This window comes from Octopus sinensis, linkage group LG17 (assembly GCF_006345805.1).
Source record: "Octopus sinensis linkage group LG17, ASM634580v1, whole genome shotgun sequence".
NCBI classification, from domain to species: Eukaryota; Metazoa; Mollusca; class Cephalopoda; order Octopoda; family Octopodidae; genus Octopus; species Octopus sinensis.
Genome location: NC_043013.1, coordinates 17778773 through 17796220, shown reverse-complemented (window position 1 = coordinate 17796220; position 17448 = coordinate 17778773). Strand labels below are relative to the sequence as shown.

At 36.2% G+C, this 17448-nt stretch overlaps 1 protein-coding gene across 2 annotated transcripts in view; it reads left to right on the top strand.

Annotated features, from left to right (window-relative positions):
• Positions 1–13110, top strand: part of LOC115220803 (nuclear factor erythroid 2-related factor 2) — a 60034-nt gene extending 46924 nt beyond the window's left edge. For both annotated transcript variants that reach the window (XM_029790959.2, XM_029790958.2), the window contains exons 2-9: positions 3842–3973; positions 4775–4874; positions 6077–6270; positions 6845–7117; positions 8538–8718; positions 9709–9921; positions 10790–10863; positions 12210–13110. In XM_029790959.2, the coding sequence (XP_029646819.1) occupies positions 3842–3973; positions 4775–4874; positions 6077–6270; positions 6845–7117; positions 8538–8718; positions 9709–9921; positions 10790–10863; positions 12210–13052 (2010 nt within the window). In that variant the 3' untranslated portion in view covers positions 13053–13110. The remainder of the gene's footprint in view (positions 1–3841; positions 3974–4774; positions 4875–6076; positions 6271–6844; positions 7118–8537; positions 8719–9708; positions 9922–10789; positions 10864–12209) is intronic.
• The last annotated feature ends 4338 nt before the right edge of the window (positions 13111–17448 follow it).

The following is a 17448-nucleotide window of genomic DNA, read 5'->3' as shown; positions in this document are numbered from 1 at the left end:
CATTCCCTGCAAAACACCAAACCTTTGCACGTTGCCCATCATCTTAGTTTTCTGATGAGTTCTTGCTTGAACAAGTACAAACGTTGGCACTACTGCTCTTCTCTTCACATCATTTTTCTCATTAACTCTACTTCTGTTGAAATACATTACTCTTGTTTCAATTAATTTTGTTAATAACAGAGAAGTTATTAAAATCATTTTGTGATTATTTAGCTAGTGTTTAGGGTACAAATTTACACAGTATTTTGAAGGATTATTTTAATTTAGGGAATTTGTATTGTAGAACTAATGGCAGTTTCAGGCAGGTTAGCACCAAAAGAGTTAAACTTCCTCAGTTTCTTTTATCAGTCAGTACTAGTTCAGTTAGTTCTGGTACCCCACCTTCACATTCTACACTTACATAATATACAAGTCACATTTTTAATTTAATATCTCCAACACAATTTGTTTTACTATGACCTTGATGACATGAAACCAGGCTTTGACAACTGAGGCCAAAATATTGGGTGGCGGCGGTGGTGTTTATTGTTTTCTGTTCTCTGTGAATCCTGTTAAACAACTGGTCTCTGAATTCTGAATTATTTCTCCATTGCTATAGTTTATTGTTTTTGATCCTCAATAGGTTTGTTGGTTACATAATTTTACACCAGCTTTCCAAGGTCGTGTGTGTTTGTGACTGTACAAGTGCATTCTTTTATTCTTCTACTTGTTTCAGTCATTTGACAGCAGCCATGCTGGAGCACCGCCTTAAACACACACACACACACACATATGTGTTTCTGTACATATTTTAGCAGCTGGAGATTTTTTTTTTTTTTTTAATCCCTTCTTCTCTCTTTTCCCCTTTCTGTTAAGAGTTCAACAGTGAAATTGGAAGTAGTGAGTGATTAGCAATTGTTAAATTGAAGGGGTACTTTTGTGTAAACCTTACTAGAAGAGGATCGGGCAGATATATTGGGGAGGGGCCTGTGTGTGTGCATAGGCAGGAATGCTCCTGTGTTGTAAGTATAGCTTTGTGATTATGATATTTGTCTCTGAACCATGTGGCTTTAGGTTCAGTCCTGCTGCACGGCATCTGAGGCAAAAATACATATGCATATATATATATATACGGGTATGCGTTTGTGTCCTTTTGTCGTCATCATGCAATAGTTGTAAATGAACGCAATATAACTGATGTTCTTTGTTTCCAGTCTTCTATGAAAACGGGTCAGGGTTGGTGATAGGAAGGGTATCTCAGCATAGAAAGCCTGCCTCAGTGAATTCTGTTTGGCCTTTATAAGCATAGAAAAGTTGACATTAAAACACCGATGGTGATGATGATGATGTATACATAACACTTTTTTCTATACCTGTCCTAATTCAAATAAATAGAACACTTGCATATTTTTCCAGATGTTCTGCTCTAGCATCAGTAGACTTCAACCAGGGTTAACCCTTCAACATCCAGGTTACTCTATAAAATATGATGCTTATTTATCATGCTTCGAATTAATCATGCGTTATCTCATAGCTTTGAGATTTCAATGATATGATCCTTTTATTTTTAGAATGGCATTGTAGGATAGGTGTGAGAGGCCAGGTCTGGCTGATTTGAACATAGAATAAGTAGAATATTTGGCAGAATATGGCCAGTTTGAATGCTAAAGGGTTAAAACAGCTCCTCAGCTGTTAATTAGTAAGGGAGATAATTTCTAATCAGTCAGTGTAGCAACCAATGACTTTGTCAAGTGCTTTCTATTATCAAGAAAACCAGGCAGATCTCTTCAAGAATGTGTCTGCGTGTATATACCTTTTAGTTGTTTCAACCATGGGATTGCTGCTATACTAGGGCACTGCCTTGAAGTGTTTCGTTCAGTTGTTCTCAACTGGGGTCCATATTGACCATCCAGGGTCCATATAAGGTTTTGTTTTTTACATTTCATCATATCATCATCATCATCATCATCGTTTAACGTCCGCTTTCCATGCTAGCATGGGTTGGACGATTTGACTGAGGCCTGGCGAACCAGATGGCTGCACCAGGCTTCGTTTATGTGCAACAAATTGGTTATACTTGTACAGTACATAAAATATTTCAACAATTTTTTAAAAATACAAATCCTAATAATATTTAATTATAAAAATACGATTGGATTTTTTTAAACATTGAATGATTATGTGGGGGTCCAGTAGAGTAAAATACGAATCAAAGGGATCCATAGACAAAATATGGTTGAGAACCACAGGTTTTGTTGAACAAATTGACCCCAATATTTATCTTTTGTTAAGTCTTGTACTTATTCTCTTGGTCTTTTTTGCTGAACTCCTAGGTTACTAGAACACTGATTGTCAAGCAATGGTGGGGAGCAAACACAAATTTACACACACATATATATTTGTGTATGTGTGTATATATATATATATATTGTCATTTAACGTCCGCTCTCCATGTTGGCATGGGTTGGGCGGTTTGACTGAGGGCAAGGCTGCGCCAGGCTCCAATCTGATCTGGCAAAGTTTCTACAGCTGGATGCCCTTCCTAATGCCAACCACTCCAAGAGGGTAGTGGGTGCTTTTACATGCCACTAGCATGAGAACCAGTCAGGTGGTACTGGCAATGACCACACTCAAATGGTGCTTTTTACATGCCACCTGTACAGGAGCCAGTCCAGCTGCACTGGCAACCACCACGCTCGAATGTTGTTTTTCACGTGCCATCAGCACATGTGCCAGTAGGGTTACGCTGGCAATGATCACACTCGAATGGTGCTTTTTACATGCCACCGGCACAGGAGCCAGTCAGCGACTCTAGCAACAATCACACTCGAATGGTGCTATTACCATTCCACTGGCAAGGGTGCCAATCAGGCAGTACAGTCATCAGCCACGTCAGCAATTTTGATTTCACCTGCCTCAACAGGACTTCGAAAGCAAAGTTTATTGTCCAATAAATGAAGGGTACTCATAAGAGGGCTGGTTATACTTTTGATCATAAATTCAAATTAAACCATTTTTTCTTGTATTTCACACATATTCAAAAGCATGAAGCAAAGAAACAACTTGTTGACAGAAGTGACCACAACAACACTACTCATAACAAGCAACTTTTGTACAGTGCATGTGATCAATATGGGTTTTTTTTTAATACGCACAACCAGGCCTCTCTGTAGTCACTCAATGTACTACATCGAACAAATCTCCCCAAAAGTATGCATTGAATTACATAGTCCAGAAAAAGTGTATGTTATGTCTAAAAAAAATTACTGTATGGTCATGGCTGGAATGTTTTCATCAATTTGTTTAATCAGGACTAATTTGGTACTAAACACCACCACATGCATGCACACACACACATCACAATCTTTACAGACCTAGTTTTAGTATATACATTTGCCAATGTAATCATGTTTGTGTTCTCCCTGTATTTGTCATTTTAGGGTAAGTTGTAGTGTGCCAACACAATTCCCTTATGCCATTCAGTTATGTCCCCCCCCTCACTATTTTCTGCACTCAAATCTTATCCCAGTCATCTTTTAGAAGTCAAAATATATATTGCAGCAATGTACATTGTTTGTTTGTATGTATGTATGTATGTATGTGTATGTCTGACTGTCTGTCAGTCATTCTTTCACAATATAATTGTGAATACTATTCTTGTGAAAAAATAAATATGTATTCTACAAAAAGTATTGAGTAATCCTTCAGTTTAATGGAAATTATTTCAATTATAATTTAACATAAAAAAAAACAGTATATATATATATATATATATATATATATACATACACACACACACACATATATTAATATTCAACTTCTAACCCACTTTCTAATCGTGCTGATATTTATTTATTTGTAGGACCTTGATTTGATCGATGTGCTCTATCTCCAAGATATTGATTTGGGAGTCCAGAGAGAGGTCTATGACATCACACTGCGAAGAGAACTTGAACGGGAGCAAGAGATCGCCCTGCAAAAGGAGCGTGAGAAGGTAGGTGTATTTCAAACTCCTTTGACCTTTGGTGATCGTTTTTCACTCTAATCATAAAAGGGAGCAAATGCTGTGTTTTATCACCCCTTGGGCTCTTTCTGACATCACTGAAGCTTACATCTTCAGAAGAGGACATTTTAGTGAGAGAACATCATGTGACTGATAGATAAGTGAAGAAAATGCCAAGTCATAATAGCTTGTTTGTTGGTTGTGTTTTTAAGATATGTTAAATATATTTATGATGTGTAATAATTGTAATTTCATTTTGATGTTTAAAAGAAATTAAATATCAGGAGAAAATAATGCTGGTTCATTGTTGACAGAGTAAATGTAGTGACTTGGTTATAAATGTTGCATGTGTGTAAGCATGCAAACATATGCTTCTAGTAAACTTAGGGAAAGTAAATATTATGATTAAACGACCGGTATTTTTTTTTCATTCTCTTTATCTGATCAAGAAAAGGGATCAAACTGACTAGTTTCAAATTTTAATAAAACTCCATCAGGGACCTGTTACTCTTTCTTGGTCACAGAGAGAGAGAATGACAGCTTCCACACAGAGAACCATGTATCTATTTTTTTTGCTTTCTGTGAATGCTTCTCATCATTCTTCCTCTAAACACTGACATATTTACATAAATTTATTCAAATATTAATTAATTCAGAAATTAAACTTTCAATACTGACATGCTTTGCACTCCAATTCCAATATCAAGTTGTTGCAATCACATTTAACAACAACAACAATTCCAGTGACCATTCCAAGAAGTTACAGTTGTGTTTGTCTTATTTTTGTTTTAGCAAAAACAATATGAACATATTCAGTTGAAACTACAAGAAGAACAGCGTCGACTAGAACAACAATATCGCGCAGACAACTATACCCAAGACATTGAAACAGGTCAGTTCTTTGGATTTTTTCTGTCTTTCTATCTAATTCCAGTGTGTGTGTATGCATGTGTATGTGTGTATGCACATGTGTGTGGAAGAGACAGACCAAAGCATAACATACCTTAACAAATAGTTCACCTGAGTTGGACTGTCAACAGTCGAATATCTCAGTATTCATTAAGTATATATGTTGTGTGTATCTGTGATTAAATAAATATATATATATTTAACAATTAAGGATAAAATCTTAATAAGGGATCTTAACAAGAAATTATCAGGTAGTTAGCGTGAAAAACCTCATAAGAGAAAAAATTCGAAAATAATTTTTTCACTTGAAAATATTTATTTATATTGTATAGAGGGTATTATTACACATAAATGCCACACACTAAGAGGGACATAAGTTATTACTACCAAAATGTAACTAATCATACCTAATTAGGTATGATTAGTTAAATTTTGGTAGTAATGACTTATGTCCCTCTTAGCGTGTGGCATTTATGTGTAATAATGCCCTCTGTACAATATATATATATATGTATATATATATACTCTTTTACTCTTTTCAGTCATTTGACTGCGGCCATGCTGGAGCACCGCCTTTAATCGAGCAACTCGACCCCGGGACTTATTCTTTTGTAAGCCCTGTACTTATTCTATCGGTCTCTTTTGCCGAACCGCTAAGTAACGGGGACATAAACACACCAGCATCGGTTGTCAAGCAACGCTAGGGGAACAAACACAGACACACAAACGCACACACACACACACACACACACACACACACACATATATATATATATACAACGGGCTTCTTTCAGTTTCCGCCTACCAAATCCACTCACAAGGTTTTGGTCGGCCCGAGGCTATAGAAGAAGACACTTACCCAAGGTGCCACGCAGTGGGACTGAACCCGGAACCATGTGGCTGGTAAACAAGCTACTTACCACACAGCCACTCCTGCGCCTAATATATATATATTACTCATTTGTTGATTTCTTTTAACATCCATTTTCCATGTTAGTGTGGCTTGGACAAGAATTGATTTTGAGGTGAAATTTTACAGCCTGGTGCACTTCCTGTCACCAACCCTTGCCTGTTTTTTATTGTGATTTTTATATTCCACACATACTCACACAAACTAAAACTAGATTGAAGTCTTGGCTCATGATGGGGTTTTCATTTTTTTTTTTCTTTATTTGTCTATTTCAGGAGAATGGATTCCACTCTATCAACCAGCTCCTCCTTTAAACATCCCCCTAATACCAAACACAACAAACATTCTCGAACAACAACAGCAGCAGCAGCAGCCATGCATTCCACAGCCTATGCCAATACCCCAACTCCAGACTGACCTTACGAATTTACAGACCAATTCTTGCCAATACCAAACTTCAAATTTATTGGTAAGTTATTTTATTGTCAACTTTCTCAAACCTTGAGCTTTTACATTTTATCACCACACTGAAGTTGGTTTGACACCAACATTTCACATCTAAGGAAATGGTTTCTGAATTGACCATTTGAACTAATATCATATTCTGCACAGTCTCTCTCTCTCTCATAAGTCAAAATTTGCAGGAAGAACATGTACATGTCATGGAAGAGTGTTTCAGAAGATTGCATTTCTGGGGATACTGGATTGGGCATAGTGTTCATAAAAAGACTTGGTAGAGAAGGCATCCAGAGAACTAATTCAGAAGGTGGAGACTATTGTAGAGATGAGAAAAACACAAAAGAAAGTGCATTTGTAACCAAAAAATCGTGTTGGTTAAGGAGTCTCTACCAGTCAAAGAAATAATATATTTCACGAAAACAGACTTTTTCAGTATAAAATCATCAATAGGCTTCATTTCAAAAGGGCTAGTTAACAAACCCCTCTTAATTTTCTTTTTAAATAATTGATTTTCTTCTATTTTACTTTGAGTATGTTCGAAATAACACTTTATTTCTCTCTCTCAATTTGATTTGTGTCTCAAGAACTCTACACTAGAAGAGGCCCTGCAAACTTTAGACATCGATGCAAATAAGAATAACACCAGTGAGCAAACCGTCTTTGAGCTGGAACAGTACCTGGCCAACTGCCCAGTTGCCAACTTCAGCAATGCCACAACGGAACAATATGAACCAATTCTACCATCGCAGTTCAACTGTAACCTATTGCCTTGTCCTACCACTTCTACTGCCCTCAACCAATGTACTGAATACAACACACCGATTCACAACACTTTTCAAGAACATTCTCAACCGACTGTGAGTTTCTTGGCTTCTTTGTTTCTCTTTTGTTAAATTGACTTCTTGCCTTCTTTTTGTTGTGCGTATGTGTCTCTCACCTCAGCCTATCTGTTTCCTCTTTCTTTCTCACTCTCTTCTTCTCCAACCTTTTCTCTATACCTCTCTCTCTCTCTTTCCTTCACATTCTATCTTCATACTTCTCTCTCCTCTCTTTTGCGCTCATTCTCTATCTATCTATCTCTTCACTTCATATCGTTTCACTCTTACAATTGTTGCAATGAATGTAAATCATAAGCATAAAAGAATTTCTGGTTATCAAAATTATGAATGCTTTTTCAAAAGGAACATCAGAGGAAGAGTAAAGGAGAAAGAGAGTGGGGAAAGGCAATGGAAAGATAGCAAGAGAAAAGAAGGGGAGTTTTCCTTCAATAGAATTTTCCATCAATGTTTCTGTTCCAGTGAACTTTATTTGAAAATGAGATGGCAAAGGAGGGAAAAGAAAGAAGGGACGAATTTAAGTTATTGTAAAGCAGAGGCAAAAAAATAAAGGAATATTGTTATGGCATTGAAATATATTAGCATTTCTAGAAGAGGCACAAGTTTTCAGTTTTGGTGATTGTAGTAAAGTTAATAATCATGGGAGAAATTCTAAATGTAAAGGGAGATAACTGTAAGAAGCTCTTTAGTATAATGCTACATTTTCTGTAAAACTCTGGCAATAATGATTTCTTCTAAATTTGGTAGATGGCCAGCAATTTTAAGGGTGGGGGAGGGGCAAGTCGATTACATCTACTCCAGTACTTGACTGGTACTTTATTTTATCGACCACAAGAGGATGAAAGTCAAAGTTGATTTTGGCAGAATGTGAACAAATACTGCAAAGCATTTCCAATCCAAATGATGATGATGTTTCTGACGTAGGCACAAGACCATTTGGTGGGAATGGTTAGTTAATGAAATCAATCCCAGTACTTGAATTATACTTTGTTTTATCGACCCTGGAAGGAAGAAAGGTAAAGTTGATCTCTTCAGGATTGTAAAGCACCTTAGCTAACTACAAGGTATTTTATTCCATAAAAGGCAACGAGCTGGCAGAAACGTTAGCACACCGGGCGAAATGCTTAGCGGTATTTCGTCTGCCGTTACGTTGTGAGTTCAAATTCCGCTGAGGTCGACTTTGCCTTTCATCCTTTCGGGGTCGATAAATTAAGTACCAGTTACGCACTTTGGTCAATGTAATCGATTTAATACCTATGTCTGTCCTTGTTTGTCCCCTCTGTGTTTAACCCCTTGTGGGTAATAAAGAAATAGGTATTTTATTCCATGCTCCTTATGATTCTGCTAGTCTGTTGTTTTGACATCTGTTTACTTATACACTGTATTATGTGTGCAGTTGGTGTTTTGCAGTAGTTTTTTTATGTTTGTTTCTCTACTCCAGCTGCCATCTTGTGAACGTCAGAACAGTCTTGATAATTGGTGGAGAGAAATCAGTGGTTCTTTGGAAATGACTACGGCTGGCACCAGTGCAGATAATTCAACTCATTGTCCAGAACTCATTCAAAATGCAACTCTTCCAATTCCATCTGGTGACATTGGGTGTGGGAATAATTTGAACACAAGTAAGTATTAATACTTTTGTATTTTTTTTAAACAATAATTGTTGTTTAGCTTCAGGTCAACCACGATCCAGCTGGTCTTTGATCAGAGGCATTCCAACTATGACCATCCTTCTCTTTGTTGTTTTGTTTTTTTTTCAAATACATGACTTTTATTTATATGTTCTCTTATTTTAAACAATAGGTTTAAAATATGAGAAGGAGGTAGATTGAAGGTAGACTTGGCTGTTATTTCTAGCAAGTTGAGCAGCCTTATAGATGCTCACTCATAATGAGCAAAGACACAACATAAGTGGTTGAGTGTCAGAAAACGATTCTGTGGTATATAGTTACGTATCATTTTGTTTCAGCAAAGTAAAATAGGGATGCAAGATGAATCAGACGTGAAGGTATCGGGCCCTACAGATGAGATTGTGCAGGATCAAGACACATGGGGTTGTGGATTCTTCCAACCCATGACTTTATGAAGAAAACTGACTTTAAAACAGTAATTATGGTAGCAATGTTGATAATTAGACTCACAGTACAAAAACAAGGGAATATTAGAATTTCATGTTAATTTAGTTTCTAAACACCACCTCAATAATTAGTTATTTTCCTAAATTCTTCATTGTTTTCAAAATTAATTGAAACAGACAGAATATCTCAACAGAAATATGGCAACACAAGAGCTAAACTTTACTACCATTCATTATGCTTTACTCTCATCTCTTCCACAAGAACCAGCATTCTGAAACTAAAACTTGCTCTATTTATGAATATTTTCCAAAGTTATTTTTGTTTTTTTTTTTTGCTTTCTTCCTACTGTGGAAAGATACAATAAGTTCACCTCACAAAAAAAAAATTGTTCTCTTATAACTTTGAGATCTTTTTTTTTTGTATGTTTTAATAACCCTGTTTTCCCCTTAATTATTTGTTACTCAGACCACCACACACAGGGAAATCTATTGAGATCTTTATCCTATATTTCTCTCTCTCCCCTATTTTATCAAGGTCTAAATGCTTCTGTATCAACTGCAAACTGCAGCACGACCATCAACAACCACAGTTCCTGTAATCCACCAGAATGGGACAACCAAAACTATCTCTTCCCGAATATGACCACCAGCATCAATGAAAGCGAGTCCATGATGGAGATGGAGAAGATTTTACCAGCAATACAACAGAACATGATGACAAACATTGACTTACCCAATACAACTGAAGGTAGGGCCTCTTTGAAGTAGTGATCATGCTCTTTTACCTGCATGTTGTATGAATGTGTGTGTGTGCAAATGTAGGAGTGTGGATGTATGCATATATTTCTCCTCTTCATCTGTCCATCAGTCTGTATCCAGTCACATCCTTAATAGTGGGACAGACAGACAGGCAACTGTCATGCAGTAACTAGACATTTGATGTTACAGTTTGGTTGATTTATGAATGCTACTATTCGGGCTGTATTGAAAGCTGTAATATTCTATTGTTCTATTCAGCTGGGGTGAGGTAGTCAACATTAGTCAATTGTATACCAATTCATGGCATCAAAATATCAAAAGAAAATAAATTAGAACACAGGTATGTCTATGCAGTTTACAATCCTGCTGTCAAATTCTCCTTCATAGCTAAGGAGGAAAAATTTACACTATGGTGTGGATTATTAACATCTTTAGAATATATCTGCTTTTTCTGTGTTACATGGGTTGAATGAGATTTTTTTACCACTTATTACAATCCCTTATCTCTTTGATAAAGTTCGACCCCTAAAGATCAACTTCCATTTCTCATGTCTCCCTCACTCATTCTTCCTGCTTGGATTGTTTTGTACTTTATTTCCATTCAGTACATTTAGTGCTGAGTTCTTAACTATTCCTGTTCTCTATATTGAACATGAGTTCATTAAACACTAAGATCTTAGTCACTCTTTTTCTATATCTTCACTATATTATAATCCACACTATATTTACAATATTCATATTTACACTAGATCTTTACCATATTTTGATTGGTTTGTTATTAATGTTCCTTTCCATCCTTCTTTCTCTGTTTCAGTTTAATATATTTTATATATTTCCTTATTTCTATATTCTTCTAGATCTGGTATCTTTCGATGATGCCAGTAGAGACTCAGCTGTTTGTTCTTTGGCCAGTTCCGCTTCCCCTCTACAGGTACTTTTTTATATTTATTCTTTTACTTGTTTCTCTCATTGACAGTTGCCATCATGGGGTGCCACCCACTAGGGATTTCTACCTGTATTATTGACCCCATGCACCACTTATTACTTTTTCTAATATTAATCTAAAAAGAATGAGAAACAATCTGAAAAGGATTTGAATGTAAGACTTAAGGGGACGAAAAGCTATTTCTCCCTACATCCTACTGCTTCTAGCACACAGACTGAGTATTTTATATGTCAGTTCTTACGAACTAATACATGAGTGTGTGTATATGAGTTGAAGTGGGAAGAAAGGATCTTCAGACATTGGGTCTCGTAGAAAAGATGACTTAGACTTCTGATGGTTTGCTGTGCTTGAAAAGACACATGAAGCTAAGTAAAATTGTGGTTGTCTTTACACACAGGTATGTCCCCTCCATCCCTTTCTTCAGCTGAGTGGTTCTAATTTTGCAGGCTCGTGGCTACCAATACCACATAAAATGCACCCATGCCTGTTCCATGTAAAATCAACGAGTACACTCTGTAGACTGATTGGCATTAGAAAGAGCATCCAGCTGTAGAAACCATTCCAAAATAGACATGGAACCCAGGCAGCTCTTCAACTGGCCATCTCCTGTCAAACAGTCAAACCCCTACCAGTATGGAAAACAAACGTTAAATGATGATGATGTTATTTTAGATGCAAATACAATTGTATTAATATTATGGTGATGGGAGTGTCTGTATAGTGACTAAAGATGGCTAGAAATAGTTATCAAATCTCTCTCGCCAAACCATGCCATTTTAAAAAGGAAGAGCAGCTTAGATAATGTAATCATTGATATACTACATCAGAAAAAGAATATGGGGTGGTCATGGTTAGAACACCTTTGGCCTTTAGAGAGAACACATACCCAGAAATTTGTAAGAGCAACAGTGTAGGTTGTCAGTTTTGAATAACTAAACTTTGTTACATATAAATGGTACTATTTCTCCAGTGTGTAGATCCAAATGTGTGTGTGTGAACTTTTGGATTTACACACAGGTGAAATAGTGTATGTGTGTGTGTGTGTGTATACTCACACACACACACACACACACACATATAACATACATACACTCACATATATACATAGACATCCATACATAAAACCCTATCATTTCTTATTATAAGATTTATCTGTGTTCTCACCTTTGTATTAATTTATGTCCTCTTACAAAGATATTCCACGGGAGTTACCACACAGCTCTGATAAAAATGATAATAAAGAAATTTAGATTTTTAAAAATAACATTTATGCATGCTAAATTAAGAAATACCTAATTTTTATCAATTTTCTTTTTTTTTTATCATTTAAGGAGTTTAATGAGTTTTCTGCCTACGACCAACTGGAAGGTGCGACCGGTGGCAGTGACTATGACAGCTGCAGTAGTGGCTGCAAATCGGTGAAACTGGAACCAAACACCTACTACTGTAGCTATGACTCTATGAGACATGGCCAACAGTCGACCAAGCTCAATCAGTCAACATCTTCAAATGACACCGACTTCAACTATCAGCCAAGTAACACAAACCACATTCTGCACAACCATACTTACCCACAGCAACCTCAAACACAGAACATTAGTTATGAGCCTTCAGTATCAAGTATTTCTAGGAGTAAAACCTACAGCAGCAGTGCTACCGCCCATGCCTACCACAGAGGTCCAACTTCAAGAGACCATAAGCGTCTCCAGGAGTTGAAAGTCCCTTTAAGTATGAGCCAGATAATCAATTCCTCAGTCGAGGAATTCAATGATTTGGTCCGAAAGTACCCGTTACCTGAGCCACAATTAAGGCTCATTAGGGATATACGTCGTCGAGGCAAAAATAAAGTGGCAGCACAGAATTGCCGGAAAAGAAAGCTTGATATTATTGGTACATTGGAGGAAGAAGTGATCCAGATGCGCCATGAGCGTGACCGGTTGCTTCGCGAGGGGAACCTGATTCATAAACAGACTCGAGAGATGAAGGAGAAATATAATGTCCGCTATCATGAAGTGTTCAGGTCCCTCCGCGATGAGTATGGCAACTCTTATGATCCACAGGAGTACTCTTTACAACAGTCTAGTGATGGTAATGTCTTCCTAGTACGCAAAAGCCTCACTTCAGATGAGAAAACTATGGACTCTAATCGAAAGAAAAAAACTGATGAGAAATGAAAATTATCATTTCAAAAAAAATAAAAAGGGAAAGAATTATATAACAATAATAAAAATATAACAAAAAAATATGTAAGCAAATAAATATAAACAAAGAACAAAAGAAGTTTTGGGGCGGGATTTTGCTATTCTTTTAGTTTAAAAAGAAAATTTCACCCCCGTTTATGTTAAATATTAATTATTCATTGCCTTCTGATCTTGTTTGGTGAACACTTCCAAGATAGTTTTTGGTATCATTTGTTTTTCGTTTTTTTGTTTCTGGTGGGGGTTTGATTTATAAAAAAAAAAAATCTTTTATAATCATTTGTTAATTTTTACCATCCATTGTTTTTTTTCCACATGTATTTTGTTTCTTTACCATCAGTTTTTCAATTCATAACTTCTATGAGTGTATGTGTGTGTAATATATATATATATATATATATATACACACATACAAACACATATACATACATGTTCATTTGTTTTATGTTAAATTCAAAATGATTACTTTCACTGTTTTTGTTTTTTTTTTTTTTTTTTTTTGTTTCCAGCAAAATAATTTTTTTAATGATATTATTCTTTTTTTGTCATTTCAACATTTTCACCCTACCGTTTTACTTAAATTAAAAAATAAAGAGAAAAACATACATGCAAACAAAATTTTAAATCTTTAATTAACCAGCATTATAAACCTGCAGAAATTTCTCTTTTTAACACTTCAATTTTTTTTTTTTAATTAACTAACTACCATGCAATATTAATTAACTTATTGCCAAACCAATTAGGAAACCTCTACAAGGTCATTCTACCTGCTAAGCATGGCTGCCAAATCTCCCTCAAATCACATTCTGCTGTAGGACGGGCACACATAGACTTTTTAACAATGTTTCTAGTTGGAACATCTTTGATCATAGCTCTGCTTGTTTAACGGGGACAAAGAACATCACAGTTATTAAGTCGTTAATTAATTAGGAAATTATTTCTCATATCATCTTAAACCTGGTTCGGTGTGTCTGTGAGCTGAACACAAATTCAGCAGTTAAACTTGATACAGCTTAAGAAAAGTAGACAGTTTGAAACAGAAATAATAAAGTATTATTTAATAAAAAATATGCATTGTGTAGGAGTGGTGTAAAAATCATAATGAAAAGGATCTTGTTTTTTTTTTACTAATTAATAAGGAAGGTTTCTAACTTTGATAGTACAAGGCAAAAAATTTATAGGTAAGAGGTATGGTTGATTGAACTAAACCATGACATTACTGGTATCTAATATTATCAACCTCTTAAATATCAAATATTGATGTCAGGTTTGAACTTAGTTACTCGATGTCTGATAGGAAGCTGTATGTTGTTAAGTTGCTCTCTATCAGTTCTGCTATTACACCAACAACAACAACAACAATTATAAAACTGCTGCTGCTTTCCTCGGTTACCAAACCATTTCAGATTAAAATCCTACCAAAATCAACTGACTTTGTATTTGATTAATTTCCGTTGCTAAAGCTGTGTAGGGGCCAGGGTGGTGATTAAGATACCAGTAATACACTGCTTCAAAGTAGTTGGCTAAATTCTTTGTTTTAGGGGGGGGGGGGCAAAATAAATTGTGTATAATTAACAACCCATTAAAATTAATCTGCCCAGTGAGCATTTAGGATTAAGTACTTCAGTGAAAGGTAAGGGTCATTTGGTGGGGAGAAAGGCCTAAAAGGATTCATTTATTTTTTTATTTTTCATTTTTTTTTTTTTATCGTTTTAACAAACTTCATACATTTGCATGGGAGAACTATTCATTCCTGTCTATAAGGAGATAAGGCAGTGCTGTTGCCCTGTGGGTGTGTATGCATATACATTTTATGTGTGTGTATGTATGCAGACACAGTTATAATATTATGTTGATTTTGACTTTGACCTATGTGGTGTTGAAAATACACACAGCCCTATATGTCAGCCTGATTAGTTAACTGTTAATTTGTTCCAAAGCTCGGGCATTTCATTGTCTGAAAAAACGTGGATTAATGCAAATGTCAGCTTACTAAGACCATGTTTAATCCAATCTTTAAAATACAACACACACTCAGTTATACTGATTCCCCCACTTCTCTCTCTCTCTTCCTCTGTTGTTGAAACCTCTACTCTTCTGAACAACAGCAACTTTGCATATTTTTCTTCCATTCCTGTTCAGTCTCGCTTTCTGTCATCATTTCTTTCCCCAACCTGTCCCCCCACCCCAGGTTCCTCTTATAACTTATCAGAAAAATGTATGCACTACCGGTGGTCAGAAAAAAAAAAAAACTATTTTTAATATTTCATAATTATATACTTAAAGAAATATCCATCCTAAGGCATTAGAATAGCACCTTACTGTAGCAAACATAATGCTTGGCTGGAGTGACTGGTTTCACTAGGCTGAGTATAGATATAGCATCATCATCATCATTGTTTAATGTCCATTTTTCCATGCTAGCATGGGTTGGATGGTTCGACTGGGGTCTGGGAAGCCAGGAGGCTGCACCAGGCTCCAGTCTGATCTGGCATAGTTTCTACAGCTGGATGCCCTTCCTAATGCCAACCACTCCGTGAGTGTAGTGGGTGTTTTTTTACATGCCACCAGCATAGGGGCCAGAGGAGGCTGGCAAACAACCACGATCAGTTGGTGCTTTTGCTGTAAAAAGAAAAAGGTTTTCACAATTCCAAGTCCTACTAGAAAATTGATATTTTGGATTCCATGCCCCATCACAATTTTCCCAGGATCCACCAGTGAAGCATATCCCCCACAATGAGAATTCCTGCTCTACTGTGTCACCATTTCTTTCCACTCTCTTCTATTGTCTCTGGTCTCTCTTCCCCGATCTGGTACTCAACCCTTTGCCCCCAATTCTGTTTTCTTTCCCCCACAACAGTAACTGCCTGGAGAATCTCTCCTTGTACGTTCGTATTTCTGATCAAAATCAATCAATCTGATATACTCCAACTGAGCATCAACCATGTCATCGTAATACATCTTCATTTAAATGAATTATTTAAAATAAACTTGGGCCAAAATGAACATTGCAAACCTTGAGGCACACATCCACAGGTGTATTTTCCTCCCTCTTTTTTTTTTTTTTTTTTTCCAGACTTGGGGGTGCATTTCTTACACTCGACCCTTTAGCATCCACTTTTATGTGCTTGCACAGGTCAGATGGGATTTGCTGAGGTAGATTTTCTAAGACAGATGCTCTTCCTGTTGCTGACCCTCAGTTGTTCCCACAGCTAGGCATGTTTTTCTATGGAAGACTAGAAACAAACATCATTTGTATGACAATGATGCTCATTTTGCAACCATCACGTAATGTCTAGCCAAGAGTACACATACACACATGGCAATCTTCTTTCACTTTCTGCCTACCAAATTCACTCACAAGTATTTGGTCAAGTAGCAGACATTTACTCAAGCTGCTGCACGTTGGGATTGAACTAGAGATCACATGGTTGGGAAGTAAGCTTTGCAACCAGTAATGTCTATCTCTGTGTGTGTGTGTGTGTAAAATCTGTTTTAAATATAAATGAATGTAAATGTATAAAACTTTGGAACAAACATTAGTTGATCTGGTGTATTTTCAACACTATATGTATGCTTGTAGGTGTGTGTATGAAGATTTGTGTTTGTGTGTACACACGTACACAACTTATGTGTATACAAATGATGTTTTTTTTTGTTTGTTTTTTTCATGCTTCATTATTTCATTTAGTTCTCTTAATTAAAACAAGCCTTTATTCTTTGTTCAGCCTGACTCACAAGTCTGAGTAAACACTTTATTCTGAATTGGATTCAATCAGTAAGACAGTTTGTTCATTGGGAAACAAAGTGTGAGGGAATAAATTAACTGAATCTAAATTAGATTTCTAATTAAACAAACCAGCCTATCAACAATTGAAATCCTCCAGCTCATTCAATTTATTCCATCTGTTAATTATACAACTTACTTGATTTCACTTGATCCATTGTTAAAATGATTTATTATTATTATTATTATTATTATATACCTCTTTATTTTTGTAAAGAAGTTTCTCTTGTCAACTTGTTTCACCACATGGCTTGGTCAACCAACTAGCGCCGTCCCAACCCAGACCCTACTGTGACACACACACTTCTCTACATAACTTCCCCCACACCAACTAACCATGCAATCCTACCTTACTTTTCCACAACCCTGGACTACAAAAACATTCTGAAGCTTTGATCACTGCCCCGATCCCTTCCCTTTAATAAAGATTAACTGAAGTAACATCACTTCACTTAATGTCCCCATGTTTTTAACCCTTCCCAACCCCATTCTACACCTTCACTCTCAGAGAAGAGACTAAAAAAACTTCAGGTACTGCAACTTTCATCTTCTAACTAACGATAATTAAAATATACATATATACAC